Genomic DNA, 15,348 nt, shown 5'->3' on the forward strand with positions numbered 1-15,348 from the left:
GACGTTATCTAGGACTTACCCATGTGGTCCTAACGATAGGGGAAGATAAGACTTGGGTCTGTCTACTAAGGCCAACCATGATCAAACCCCACTTAAAACCTTGTAACATTCTGGAATTAAATTGAAATAATTGGGTTGTTGTACGTCTTTCGGGCTGTGTGACCATGTTCCAGAAGTATTCTCTCCTGACGTTTCGCCCACATCTATGGCAGGCATCCTCAGAGGTTGTGAGGTATGGCATACCTCACAACCTCTGAGGATGCCTGCCATAGATGTGGGTGAAACGTCAGGAGAGAATACTTCTGGAACATGTTCACACAGCCCAAAAGACATACAACAACCCTGTGATCCCGGCCATGAAAGCCTTCGACAACACATTGAAATAATTTCCTACATGAAGCTAATATTTAAAATGAATCAAATACAGAGGAGAGAGAGACCTAAGAAAATGGATTGAAATGGGAATGTGAAATATGATCAACAGGCAATTCAGTTGCTTAGAGTCAATAGTGGGAGGCAATATTTCCAGACTATGTGTTTTCCAGAGAAGACATGATTGTAGACTAGATTGATTCAGTTGACATCCTTTAGAGTATGGTTATAAAGAATATTTACAAACTTTCTTGGAAATAGTGTCTCAACACATCTATCAAGATGTGAGTGTTATTGCTGTAAAAAAGAAATATTAGCATCTGTGAGATTCAGCGCCTTTTGAAACATTTTTCTTTTTTTCTTTTTTCAACAACATATGTTGCACACAGTTTTAAAACATGTATGTAATTATTCAATTAATATTTCAAATGTCCCAAACACTTTGCTGTAGAAGTTATGAAAGCTTAAGATTCATATCTCCACTTTCTATCAGTGGGAAGACATGATGTCATTTATAAAATTTATCCATACTTTTTTGAAGAAAACTGCCATAGCAATATTTTTTTCACATTTAATTTATTAGACTATTACGTAGAAACCCTGCATGTTGCTTGCACAGAGAACATTGCTAAGTGGTGCCCATAGGGCTCTAGTGTAACCTCCCCTCTCCCACCAGGCCCCTGCACATGTCTCCACTCCTGCTGGGAGTAGCCTGCACATCATGGGCCTAGGGAAGAGCAAGCTCCAAATGCTTGAAGGTAAGATGCGGGGAAGCCTCAGCTGCAAAAGGCTGAATCTACACTTATTAATCTGAACCAAACTGGTCCAGGACTTCCCAGATGCAGCCCTGGAGTGTCACTGGAGCCCTTTTGTATAATTATAGCAGTTTGTGGCTCAATGCTATGGAATCATGGGGATTATAGATTTACAAGGTCTTTAGCTTTCTCTGCCAGGGTGGCGATGCATCACCAAACTAGATCCCAGGATTCTATAGCATTGAGCTATGAAAGTTAAAGTGGTGACAAACTGTAATAATTCTACAGTGTAGACGCATCCACAACCTGAGTCACAAATAATTTAAAGAACATCGTCATGCACAGGGGCAGCCAGTGAGAGAGGGGAGATGATAACAGATCCCTATTTATAACAGTTCAAATCATGCATACTGGAAGTGGTAGAAAGTTTGATAAGATCATGCCATCTTGGCTCACTACCACTATGAAACTTATTTTCTATCAAAACATATTAATATTAAATGAAATCAGTAGTTGATCATGTACAGAACCTAAGGCTTTTGTTTATGTAATTATGGGTAAGATTTTCGTTTTGAAATTATGTTCATAATTTTTCTTATTAGAAATATTTGATACTGTATCTGTGGCAATATTTTGATTTATAATATTCATTATATGTTTTTTATTATTGCCATGTTTTAAAGCATGTTTATTAAAGAAACATTCTTCTGAAGTTTATAAGTGGCTATTCAGCATTTTAAAAACATTTGTAATATGTTTTCACAGGCGTAAGCTCCATTGAAGTTGTCGTCCAGCATGGTTTAGCTACCCCTGAAGGCCTCACTGTTGACTGGATTGCTGGCAATATATACTGGATAGACAGCAATTTGGATCAAATTGAAGTAGCTAAATTAGATGGCACACTGAGGACTACATTAATAGCAGGTGCCATGGAACATCCTAGGGCTATTGCTTTGGATCCTAGATATGGGTAATTAAATGTATTTTCTTTGTTTATCTACAGTTGAACTGAGTATTTGGTTTCTAACATATGGTGAGATTTTTTTTCTTCTGTCCTCATCTTTGGCAATAACTGATTTTGAGTCTATTTTGAAGGAATGAGATTAAAGTCAGTTCTGGCAGATAGCCTTTTTGAATCTTAATCTGTGGACCTTATTACATTAGGAAATACTCAGTATCTGAGACTGAGAATGATTTGAAATGGGTCATAGAATCATAGAATAGTAGAGTTGGAAGAGACCTCATGGGCCATCTAGTCCAACCCCCCGCTAAGAAGCAGGAAATCGCATTCAAAGCACCCCCGACAGATCACATGATGTTTGCCTCATCTTGTCAGTATTCTACTGGAATCTGTTTGCAAAACGACACAGAAAGGGATAATTTGCACACGGGATTCTAATCTTTTTTTTTTTAAATACTATGGTTCCTTCAATCGCTGAAGTGCTGTTTTTATGTGTGATTGGGAAATTAATATGCATCCTGTCAGCTTGTCGTTTGAGTGAATTTCCGCGTTTGGAGTCTCCTGACCCCGGACTGTTACGGTGGATGCAGACATCCTTTCCATTTTGGCTATTGAAGGGGAAAGATCTCTGGGATTACCAAGTCAGGAATTGCCATTTTATCTCATTTATTAAATTATTTTTTTAATGGGAATTTGCGCTATTTTCCCCCCTCTGTTGTATTTATGTAACAGAATGTTAATGTGTAACAGAACTTCAATTAAAAGAAATAAAAGAGGTAAATATACAGCTGTGCTTCAATTATCTTTTTATATCACAGAAAAACTTTGCAAAACATTTCTTGACATATTGTTGCTTCTTCCAGTTACTTAATTAGCTATACTGCTACAAAAACCTGCTAAATTCCTTCCTCAGCTAGCATCGCCTTGGCTCTGGGGTGGTCCCTTCCCATGTAAGGGCACCATCTGCTCCAGCCACATAATCAGCAAATGCTTCAAAGTATTATCTGTTATGCCTTCTCAAAAGGAGAAGTAGTGCTGACAGAAGCTGCTATTGCCTCTGAATGGCCTCAAGTTCGGCCTCATAAATTTGAAGTACTAAATGAAGCAACATCAGCAGTAGATTTTTTGTTTCATGCCAAAAGGTAGTGATCAAATAAACCTATCACTGTGCAGATGCAAAAGCTTTTTCAAATCTCATGAGACTTCCAGGCTACGTTATGGTGCAATTTTAGGGTGAAAAAAGTAAAATGTCACAGAGTAACATGGGGAATTTTTCAACTGGATTGGAAAGAGCCAGCCTTTTGTAGTATGAGGTGTCAAAGCACAATATTTGGTGTGATGGGGTCAACATGCATCCTGTCTGAATACAGTCATTTAAAAATACAGGATGCATACTAATTGAAACAGAGCATTTCCTAATGTGATTAGGTCCACAAATTCATGATATGGAATTTTGACTATTCTTTTGCCTAGCTGTTTTTTATCTCTAATGTCTAATTCTCCATATTTGTGATGGTAGTTTGGCAAGCAAATCAAAAGGAATTTCTTCCTCCTTCTCTTCTTCCTTCTTTAAAATGCTAGTCAAGAATGCCCGTGCCTGACCCTTATATATTGTTCTGTTATCACCCTATTTTACAATGTCCAGGAATCGCTTCACCCTGAATACATAAAATATCAAAATGGCTGTGATTAATTCCACGTGGGAAAATGAGCAATTAATTTTTTGAGATGAACATTATCCACAATTAGGTTTTAAAATAAATAAATAAGTTTTTCACTAAATAATTACTTACTGCTAATCGTTGAATGTGATGCAATTACTTTTCACATTGCTAATCACTTGTATGTAATTATTTGCCAAGTTTGTACTATATCTATATTCAATTACTTTAGATTATATCTTAACTTTTTCACATTTATCCTGTCATTGTAATTTAAGACTCTTGTCTCAAAGTATGATGCAATATTATAAAGTGGTATGAGGACATATGACACTGAGAAAATTCAGTGTGCAATCCAATGCAAAAACAGATCTACAGTAGAGTCTCACTTATCCAACACATTTTTGTAGTCAATGTTTTCAATACATCGTGATATTTTGGTGCTAAATTCGCAACTACAGTAACTACTACTTAGCATTACTGCATATTGAACTACTTTTTCTGTCAAATTTGTTGTATAACACCATGTTTTGGTGCTTAATTTGTAAAATCATAACCTAATTTTATGTTTAATAGGCTTTTCCTTAATCCCTCCTTATTATCCAACATATTCGCTTATCCAACGTTCTGCTGGCCCGTTTATGTTGGATAAGTGAGACTCTACTGTATTTACAAAAGAAGGCTAGTTTAAGACTTTTTTCATTGCTTTTGGAACCAATATAGGAACCCCGCCCCCTTCCTGTAAGTTTGGAATAACTTTGTTGAGTAAGCTAGCAAAGCTCTAGCAAATCAAAACATTTTTGAAGCAGCCAGGGCTGTAGCTGTTTCTTAACTCTACGATTTCCCCCCATTTATGTACATATGTTTTAGTATCTTATATGGGGGGGGGGGGATCTTCCTGGGATCTTCAGAGCTTTGGGCAGACTCTGTCTGTATTCAAGATTCCAAATATGGCTATGTCTTATACTTTTCCTAAACTGATTCAGATAAGCAGGAAGTAGAAGATCCCCATATTTCATATGTGTCTGGGATACAAGGGATCTTGAGATAATATGTTTTCATGTTTTCTAGTGACTCTGAATACCACAAATATGTGTAATAGTATATGGGCCACAGGAACCATGGGAAATCTTTAAGCATATCATAAAAGAGATACAACCTTAAGAGTCCAAATAAATGTGAAGATTGTCAGATAATGCCATTTTCACTACATTCTAGATCATGTTTATCTTTACCAGCAAAACCCCACACAAATTAACTGTATGTGCCTGTCATATGTGTATGCATAACTGCCTGAATGTGAGCTTTATCTCCATAATCAAATCAAAGTAAGTTTATTCAAATTTAGTATAGCTAATCTGAAGCTGAAGAACTAAGTATTGATATTGTTTTCACTGCTTTTTTATGGGAAAAATACTTCTAAAATATAATGCTTATCCAAAGTTTATATTATAATGATATATCTTTTAAAACTTCTGTTGAACAATATTATTTATGTTCTTTCTTAATTTCTTTGACTTTCTAATGCAAATTTATTTTCCCTCTTCTTCTTTATGCCATCTAGAATCCTGTTTTGGACAGATTGGGATGCAAGTTTTCCTCGCATTGAATCTGCTTCAATGAGTGGAGCAAGAAGAAAGATTATATATAAAGACATGGATAGTGGAGCATGGCCCAACGGCCTTACTGTTGATCATTTTGAAAAACGAATAGTGTGGACAGATGCTAGGTAAATAAATAAACAATACATTTTGATTTATGCTTTGCATACACCTATGTACCTTTGTGTACCCAGTCATAGCAACATTAGCATTGCATTTTATTTTTTGAGTGACATTTCTGGAAGTAGCTATCTAGTTCCAATGTAATGGTGTCAGTATACACTCAGGAAATTCTGCTTGTGGATGAAATCATTTGGATGGTTAAAGGGAAATTAGAAGCCATGAGCAAGAAGCTGGGCTGGATCTAGACTACCGTATATACCCGAGTATAAGCAGACCTGAATATAAGCCAAGGCACCTAATTTTAATACAAAAAACTGGGATAACTTATTGACTCGAGTATAAGTTCAGGGTGGGAAATGCAGCAGTTATAGGAAAATTTCAAAATAAAAATAGATATCAATAAAATTTCATTAATCGAGGCATCGGTAGGTTAAATGTTTTTGAATATTTACCATATTTCAAAGAAAAGCAATAAACTAGCTCTATAAGTGGAAAAGTAGGGGCAACAAAAACAATATGGTATCAACAATAACCTAATAATAATAATAATAATAATAATAATAATAATAATAATAATAATAATAATAATATCATCTTCATTTGGATCCCACCCTATCTCCCCATGGGGACTCAGGCCGGCTTCCAACATAGTAACAGACAAACATTTAATGATTATATAAACAACGCAGAGCTAAATATAGATCTATAATTATAGATACTAATTGCACATATGCATTTCCCCCGAAACGTTTGCAAATCCCTCTGTGTGTGTGTGTGCATTTCCCCTACAATATTTGCAAGCCCTATATATGACACACTCTCAGGAAATCAAAGGCAAGTCCCTTCCTCCAGATAAATCTTGCCCAAAATACTCCATGATAGGTTTCCTCAGGGTTGACATAAGTCAGAAATAATTTGAAGACACATAATAACATATTGTTTCTAATGACTAGGGACAGCTCTTGAGACGGTATTATCACATTTCTTCTTACATATTCCAGGGATTGGACCAGAAACCATTTGCTTGCAAATCATTAATTCTGATGCTGAAAGATACCCCTTCCCCAAACATTCAAATCACATCACATTATTTTTATATTTATTTAAATTTCCAGAGTAAAGTTATAAGGCATCTGAATTAACCACAACTTCCCCTTCATGTTTTATTTGTAGAACTATTGTGGTGAATGGGTTTTTTGTTTAAATTGTCTTCCAGGTCAGATGCTATTTATTCAGCACTGTATGATGGGACTGGCATGATTGAAATTATTCGAGGACATGAATATCTTTCTCACCCCTTCGCCGTGTCTTTATTTGGAAGCGAAGTATATTGGACAGACTGGAGAACAAACACATTATCAAAAGCCAATAAGTGGACAGGTCAAAATGTTAGTGTGATACAAAAAACTAGTGCACAGCCTTTCGATCTGCAAATCTATCACCCGAGCCGACAACCACAAGGTAAATTCATATTTCTGATAAAATTGTTTGCTATAATGTTTCTCGGATTTAGTTTAGATACTAAATGTTAGCAATGTGAACTGAAATATCTATGATAATGATGATGATTGATTAATTAATTTGACTTATATTGACATGGAAATGTAACTCATTAAATTCTTTTAATGCTTCCTCCTTCGTGGTACTTGTTCGCATAAATTGGGAATTTCTGAATAACATTATTATTGCCTAAGTGATTTCTTAAAATCTTCTTTGAGGGGTGTGATATTTAGCATGAAAATAGCTTGTGTCTATTATACAAACTATAATTGACCTACAAAATATCAAAGGATTCTTTTGTTAGGCAGCATCCGTTGTATGAGTTTCTTTTAAAGGTTTATGCCAACTTTTTCCTCTCCAAAAACATCAAGGCAGGAGAAGTGAAGGATAACTCATTAGTTCTGGGTTGTGGCACTACTTAAGGCATCCAGTCTCCTGGGTGTAGACCCTGTTGTGCTTTAACGGTCACCCTTCTGAATTGCGAGAAGCTGACCTCTATTTTCCCCCAATTCTCCTGTTATGATTTCGATGTCTTTAAAAGATACCTAATTGGCAGAAATGAAATAGTCACAGTTTTTTGGAGAAGGGAAAATACACTGCTGGAAAAACTGACACCTGTTGTATTTTGTCAGTCAAGCTGCTTTCAAAGGTATAGCAGAAAGTAATAGCCAAAAAAGAAAAAGAAAAAGAAAGGAAAGAGGATGTTGTTGTTTTGTGCAAGCTGTAACTGAAAGAAAAAGATTGTCTGGTAATGCAGGTCAGTCAGGGCCATCTGTGCCTGTAAAAGAATACAAATAAGCAAATGACTCTCTTATTATAGGGTCCACTCTTTGTATATGGCTCAGTGGGCAGGCATAGGCCAGAAATGTTAACCCTCTAGTCCTACTATGTAATTTCTTCCATAAAACAGGCTGTTCAGAAGCACAGATACCTTAATGAAACACATGAAAAAGGATGACTGATGATTGATTGTGAAAGGCTTTACTGTTAAGAGCATGTTGTGCCATCTTAAAGCTATCTCGATCTTCTGTTTTATATTCACTTATTAATTCATACGTTGGCTTTCTTCTGGAATCAAGACCAAGGAAAAGACTAAAACAAAATAATAATAATAATAATAATAATAATAATAATAATAATAATAACAACAACAACAACAACAACAACAATATTCTGGGAGTTGTAATTTTACAAGTTCTTTAACCTTTTCCACCAAAGAATGCAGGTGCTTCACCAAACCACAAATCTCAGGATTCCATAGCACTGGGCCATGGCTGTTTAAAAGGGTCTCAAACTGCATTAATTCTGCAATGTAGAGGCAGTCTTGCAGTCTCTTTTGCCCAGCTGTGGAATCACAAAACCAAAAAACCCAGGACTACAAAGACTACACCTGACTCCTTATTAGCCATAAAGGTGTCAACAGAGGCTCACTTACATGACAGTTCCTCAAAGGTCTCTTCATTAAATCAAAAGTGCAAGCTGGTGAGTTTTGATCTACCCCAGCTAAAATCTCCCAAGTGGTGGAATTCTTAACCTCTGCCAACCCTGGTCACCCATGAACACTGGCTGAACCCACATCATTCTCAAGTGCACTCCAAAGAAGTTAGGCAAAACTACACCTCAGATTCTCCAGACCAAATTATCCTTGATCATGGTACTCCAGAGATATCTTCCCCTATTCTACCTGATCTTAGGGTCACTTCTGCTTTACCCCCCCCCCCCCCCCCAGGATCCTTATGAGAGCTTGAATTTCATGCCCTTCCAAACTCCATCCTTCCGGGGTTAGCATATCCCTTAAACCTGCTGTTATGCAAACTGAGAGACTCCATCTCTCAGTATCATAGATCCAGATTCTTCTCTGTTGATCCCCAGAACCAAAGCCACAGCAAATGGGTGTATTAGAAGGGATCATGAGGGTCATTTAAACCTCATTAGACTTGCTGATCGATGTGAGTGGCCCTAGGAGGATTCTCTTTAAAAGGGTTATCCCCTGGAACATGGACCCTATCTGGTTTGACAAAAAGTGCCAGCTGAAAAAAGAGCCTTAAGAGATACTTACTTAGGCGATCCCTCGTAGCTTGAGGATGATGGTCCTCCAAGTGTAGTGTCTTGGTGGTGGATGTGTAGGTGGCTGTGGAGAGATACTTACATTGTCTACAGGAATTCTGGATCCAGTTATCCATCCCCTACCCTCTTTCAACTAAAAAGGAAATACAAGTTCCTTGTAGGGCAGGAGAAATGGCAACATGAACACAACACCTGGGCTCTACTGCTGAATGCTTCTTCAAACAACAACACTAAAACCTGTTGTCAGCTTTTATCAGGAACCCTACTTTCTCACAATAGAGCTCTAAGTTGTGTAATTCCAGCACAGGTATAGGAAGATTTTAGATCTATCTTCACCACTAGCTGCTTTAATCTAGATTCTGAGAAAGACCAAGATGTCAATTTTCTGGACTTGCCTGTTTAGGATCCAGTGTCTGTTGACACTGTTCTGTACTTAATTCACCAGTTGAAGTATGGTAAAGCCCCAGGCATTGATCATATCCCCAGTGATCTCACTAAAACTAATCAACACTGGTGGGCACCTTTATTAGCCACCCTTTTCACTAAGATCAATAACCCAGGCAAAATGTTAGCTGGAATTGTGATTCCAATTTATGAGTCAGGGCCACCTAGTGATTCAGGAAACTACAGACCAATCAACCTGTAGTTTGCATGGAAGAACTCTATGCACACTATCTGTGTATGAGACTTCCTTCCTTCTTATAATCAAACAACACTATCTCCAAGGCACAGACAGTTTTTAGAAAGAACTATTCAACTATTGATCATTGTTTAGTGCTCTCTCATCTTGCCAAAAAACATATTCAGCTGCTACAGGGTAAGCTGTTTGTGGCCTTCATAGATTTGAAATCAGCATTAGACTTCATCTCTAGAAATAAACTATGGACAAGACCTTGAATGATAAAAAAAACTTCTAGATCTTATTAAGGCCCTGTATAGTAACAGTAAGGTACAGATGAGATGTGGCAACCTTGGACAACTTTCTGGAGAAATATTAATGTCCAAAGGAGTCAGACAGGCTACATCCTTGCCCCTAGCTTGATTAATAGATTAATCAATGATCTGGAAGAAATCTTATCAGACCTCAATGGACAGTTGCCCAAGCTTGGAGCAAGGGGAGTCCCCTTATTACAGGGGTCCCCAAACTTTTGAAGCAGAGGGCCGGTCTACTATCCTTCAGACTGTTGAGGGGCCAAATTATCATTTGAAAAAAACAAAAAAAAATTCCTATGCATACTGCACATGTCTTATTTGTAGTGTAACAACAACAACAACAACAACAACAATGAAAAAACATTACAATATTTAAAAATGAAAACAATTTTAACCAACATAAACCTATCAGGATTTCAATGGAAAGTTAATTAGGATTGTTGTTGTTGTGTACCTTCAGGTCATTTCAGTCTTTGGCCGAGCCTAAGTCTAAAATTAATTATTTATTTACTGCATTTATTTACTACATTTATATCCCACCCTTCTCACCCCGAAGGGTACATAAAATATATTATATTATTAGCATAACACAATATTAGCATTATATATTACTATATTGAACTATACCACTATACTATTATATAATATGTAATATATAACATATAATTAATATTATTATATGGTATTACTATTAGTATTATATTGTATAACATAATATTATTATCAATATTATATGTATATACAATATATTATATTATTAAAACTCATATAAAAATATTATATTATAAAACTGAGGGCGGGGGCCAGCTAAATGACCTTGGAGGGCCGCATCCGGCCCCCGGGCCTTAGTTTGGGGACCCCTGCCTTATTGCTCTGTTCTGATGATGCCATTATCGTCTCATGCTCCAGGGCAGGACTAAATTACCCATTAAGGAAATTCCTAAATTATTGCTCACAGAATGACCTAAAAATCAAAGTCTAAAATTACAGTTTTTGAAAAAAAATCCCATACCAATGGTCCCTTGATGGCATATTTTAGAATAGGTTAGAAACTTTCAATATCTGGAGCTGCTTTTCCATCACACTCTGTCTTGGGTCCACCCACATATTTTCTGTTTCTCTGAAAGCACAAGTAAGCTGATCAGCCATTTTACATTTTAGCATTACAAAAGTGGGCTGGTATATACCATTGGCTATTAAGGTTTTTAACACCAAGACAGTTATCCAGTTGCTGTATGCATCCAACAACTGGATTGTTGGCTTAACACCTGAGATAGACCAGCACCAATCACAGTTCTTAAGGCCCCAATTCCCCAGATATGTGCTATCCTGTGCCTTGCCGTTAGAATCTGGGGGAAATCCCCCTGTCAACAGGAGCTTGGTGGTGGGCCCTTAAATATTGGCTCAGAGTCAGTGTTTTCAGACTGGGCTCAGATCTGATTCACCATCTTGCCCAGGATGATTACACTAGCAACTGGTTCAAGCTTAAGTCTAAAAAAACCCTCTTCTGTTGGCCTTTCTTCATCCCTCTTATTTCATCTGGGTTATGACATCGTACTGAAATCTATTAAAGACTGTGTGACATTTCCTTCTCTGAGAAACATATGAGCTGTGTTCTTGCTCATATGTTTCTTGTTCCCCAAGCGCCCTAAGTATACACCATGTGGGGCCTTTCCATGAATATTGCTGCCTATTCTCCAAGGCAAGCTGCAATGTGTTCCCATCTGAAGTGCTTCAAGGTAGATTTGTGGGAGTCCTATAAATGCAATACTTTGCCCATGTAATACCCAGGATGTTGAATGTATGTAACACATCTTATTGTCCTGCAGTTTTTACAAGCAGGCTCGTCTACATATTATTAACCCTTACTGAGCAACCTGCCCAGTAGATCAGCCCAATTCCATGTAAAGTTTTTACTAGGGGACAATTTTCTCCATGTGACTTTGGCTGTTGCCAAGTTTCTCTCTGAGGTAGCTAAAATTAGACAATTTCTTGTATTAGACCCAGGTTGAAACTTGCCTTGTATATATTTCCAGTGATTTTACCCTTATTCATATGCATCTAGCATTGCACTCATCCAACTTTTAAGTGGTCTTACCCGTATATGAATCTTCTCTACTGAGCAAATCGGGTCTTTGGACCATAATAAAGATTGATTGAATGTTCGCGGGGAACCCGGCGCTAAATCAGAGGCAGTCTAAATATGTTTAAATGACTGCATCTATTTTATTCAATATTAATTTAATATCTATCTCTAAAGATGATTAGGTCTAGGAAAAGATGTTCTAGTTGACTACAACTATGGCCTTATAACACAAGGTTTAAAAGTAAGACTGTCATGTTTGAAACTCAATAGGTCTGTGTGTATTCTTTTAATAATTTGTAGTATGTAGTGATGGGCTTGCTCTGGGAGATTGTAACAAGGAGGAAATGCTATTGTTCTGTCTAAATGATATGCAAACTCTTATGAATAACCTTTCGGGAAAAAAAAAAGAAATGCTCCTTAATTTATTTTATTTGGAATTTTTCTTTTTCTTTGGCTCAAAAGTAGAGGCATGTATATAGTCTTCCTAATTTCCTTCCTTCCTTCCTTCCTTCCTTCCTTCCTTCCTTCCTTCCTTCCTTCCTTCCTTCCTTCCTTCCTCTCTCTCGCTCTCTCTCTCCCTTTCCTCCTCCTCCTCCTCCTCCTCCTCCTCCTCCTCCTCCTCCTCCTCCTCCTCCTTCTTCTTCGAAGTGGTAGTCGGAAAGCATCTCAACACAGACTTTATTTTCTCTTTCTGAGGAAAAAGTTACCTCAGCAACAAGGTTTGAGGCCAGGAATTTAACCTAGATATCTCCCAGAGAATTTGAAATTTGACCTAGATATCCCCCAGATAAGATAAAACATGGGTGTAGGTTGTGTCATGGCGGCTTCTCTACCATCTTGAGCCTTCGTAATCACATTGTTTTTCTTGCTTCGCCAGTGAGAGCTTTGAGTGGTAGTGCACTTAACTTGGATTAGGTCCGATTGGGCAAGAAGTCACCAAAGGTTTACAGTGTTTATTTCTTTTGTCTGAATGTTTGAGTTTATTTAGAGATATGTTGCCTGAGTGTACTTGGAGATACTCTTTAACACTTCAGTGGGCACTGGGAGTCACTGGCCCAGATCAAATCTCTAAAAAGATTGCTTACCAAAAGGCACTTTCCAAAGTATGCTCTCTCTCCTTGCCTCAATGTTTCACTCAAAAATGTCAGTTCCTCTCCAGAGATGCTTATGTTTTTTTTGCTCCTACCTAGCTTGCTCTTTCACTCTCCCTGGTGGGAAATGAGGATGAGTGAATGAAACATGTCCTAATATTCTTGTGTTATTTCCCAAACCCATCTACACTGCTATTATAATGCAGATTGAACTGGATTATATGGCAGTTTAGATTCATATATTTGAGTCTACATTGACCATATAATCCAGTTCGAACTGCATTATATTGCAGTGTAGATGGAGCTCCCTTAATTTCCTTTACCAAGGGGTATCTGGCAATGTAGGCAATGACAATTAAAAAGGCTTCAGACTCCATTAACTGGATGTCTGAATGTTTAACCATACTATAATATCACAGTCGTATAGCCCCCAGTCATGCAGTGGATTAAATCGCTGAGCTGCTGAACTTGCTGACAGAATGGTTGGTGGTTCGAATCCGGGGAGCGGAGTGAGCTCCTGCTGTTAGCCCCAGCTTCTGCCAACCTAGCAGTCCAAAAACATGCAAATGTGAGTAGCAATTTCACATCAGGTCCATCTTCTTGAATCATCCTTTATATACCTACTTGGGTATTGAAGTTTGCAGGAGAGTTCCCACTCTATGTCCCAACAGTGGGATCAAACTGAAGTGGGAACATATGCGGAAGAGCTTCTAAGCTGTTGTTGGCACCAACATTGCTTTCTTTATAGTGCTAAGTCAAAACATGGTTTTTATTAAAGCCCTCAGGGACTAGTTTATTTCAAAGTGTACATTTACATGATTTTAAACTGTAGCTTTTAAAGTCTCTTCAACTGTTACTATGTTTAATGTGTTTTTCTCTTGTTTAATGAATGTATGGTTTTAATCTGGAAGTGTTTAAAATTGTTCATACTGTACTGTAAGTTGTCCTGAAATCCTATTATAATGGCTAGAAAAGAGCTGTTTGAATAAATAGAAAAAAAATCTAGCAGACTATTTCTGTGTGATAGTATGTTGTGATTTTCAGTTCACAAGTATTTATGCCATGTCACATGCTGTTCTTTCTGTCTGCTGGATGGTAAAAATGATTACTGGAATATAGGGGAATATTTCCTTTTGCCTTTTCTTCCCCCTTCCCTTCATCATATATGTAGATATGATGAACATATTCATAAAATAAGCATCTCAGTTTATGTTTGTCATTCCAGCTCCCAATCCTTGTGCTGCTAACAATGGTAGAGGTCCATGCTCTCATATGTGTCTCATAAATCACAACAGAAGTGCTGCATGTGCATGCCCTCATCTCATGAAGCTGTCTACAGACAGAAAGACATGCTATGGTAAGTTTCCTACCTATTTCTTTATTTTTTTTTCTCTTTGTTCCTATAAGAGTCTCTATTGATCTCTTTTGATGGTGACTCCTGTTGAACAAACACACAGTTAAATATATCCAACTTGCCAAGCTTTGTTAATTATTTCCTTGTTTACTTTTTTTTCTTTTTGTGAGTGTAAACAATATTTCTTTTTTTTCATTTTGAATGTAAACATAGAGCCTGGTTTTGCAAACTTACCTTTGCACAAAAAAAATGTTTGGGCAGTGGTAAGGTTAAGATCAGAAAATGATAAAAGAGTGAACAGAGTAATGGAAAAGTGCATAGACGTCTTACTTTTAACCTACTTTTTTGTTCTGCAGGTGACTTCATAGCTAGCTTTTAAAGCAGACATGTTCTAAGAAATTTAATCAAAATATAGTACAACAATATAGATGCAGAAATTTAGATAATTCTGAAATGTCTGCTGTTTCTTCTTCTGTAGCTGTTTCAAAGTAAAATAAATGTGTGGTGATAATTTATTAGCATTATGTAATGGCATTTGGTGGATAAAAACTCAAAATCAATATTACATAACCGGAATATGTTAAAGAAAGTGGGATTCATTTCTGATTATTTTCTATTACTTTATTTATAAAATTCATTAAAAGCAGTCTGATGCCCATTTCTTAAATCTTTACCTTCATAGTACAGATACAAACACAAGTAGGTTTCTTATTCGCTTTGGTGAATTATACACAATCCCTTGCATTGAAGACACTTAGGGCACCTCCAGACAGGCCCAAAAATGCAGGACCTGTCAGGCTTTTACCTGAGGCATCCATATGATGCCTCAGGTAAAAGAAAATTA

At 37.1% G+C, this 15,348-nt stretch overlaps 1 protein-coding gene across 5 annotated transcripts in view; it reads left to right on the forward strand.

The window, feature by feature from the left end:
- Positions 1 to 15,348, forward strand: part of lrp1b (LDL receptor related protein 1B) — a 1,066,453-nt gene that overhangs the window by 819,853 nt on the left and 231,252 nt on the right. For all 5 annotated transcript variants that reach the window (XM_016994954.2, XM_062970961.1, XM_062971003.1 and 2 more), the window contains 4 exons: positions 1,893 to 2,097; positions 5,314 to 5,478; positions 6,690 to 6,934; positions 14,376 to 14,507. In XM_016994954.2, coding sequence (XP_016850443.2) covers positions 1,893 to 2,097; positions 5,314 to 5,478; positions 6,690 to 6,934; positions 14,376 to 14,507 — 747 coding nt within the window. The remainder of the gene's footprint in view (positions 1 to 1,892; positions 2,098 to 5,313; positions 5,479 to 6,689; positions 6,935 to 14,375; positions 14,508 to 15,348) is intronic.

This window comes from Anolis carolinensis, chromosome 1, assembly GCF_035594765.1.
Source record: "Anolis carolinensis isolate JA03-04 chromosome 1, rAnoCar3.1.pri, whole genome shotgun sequence".
Taxonomy (NCBI): Eukaryota; Metazoa; Chordata; class Lepidosauria; order Squamata; family Dactyloidae; genus Anolis; species Anolis carolinensis.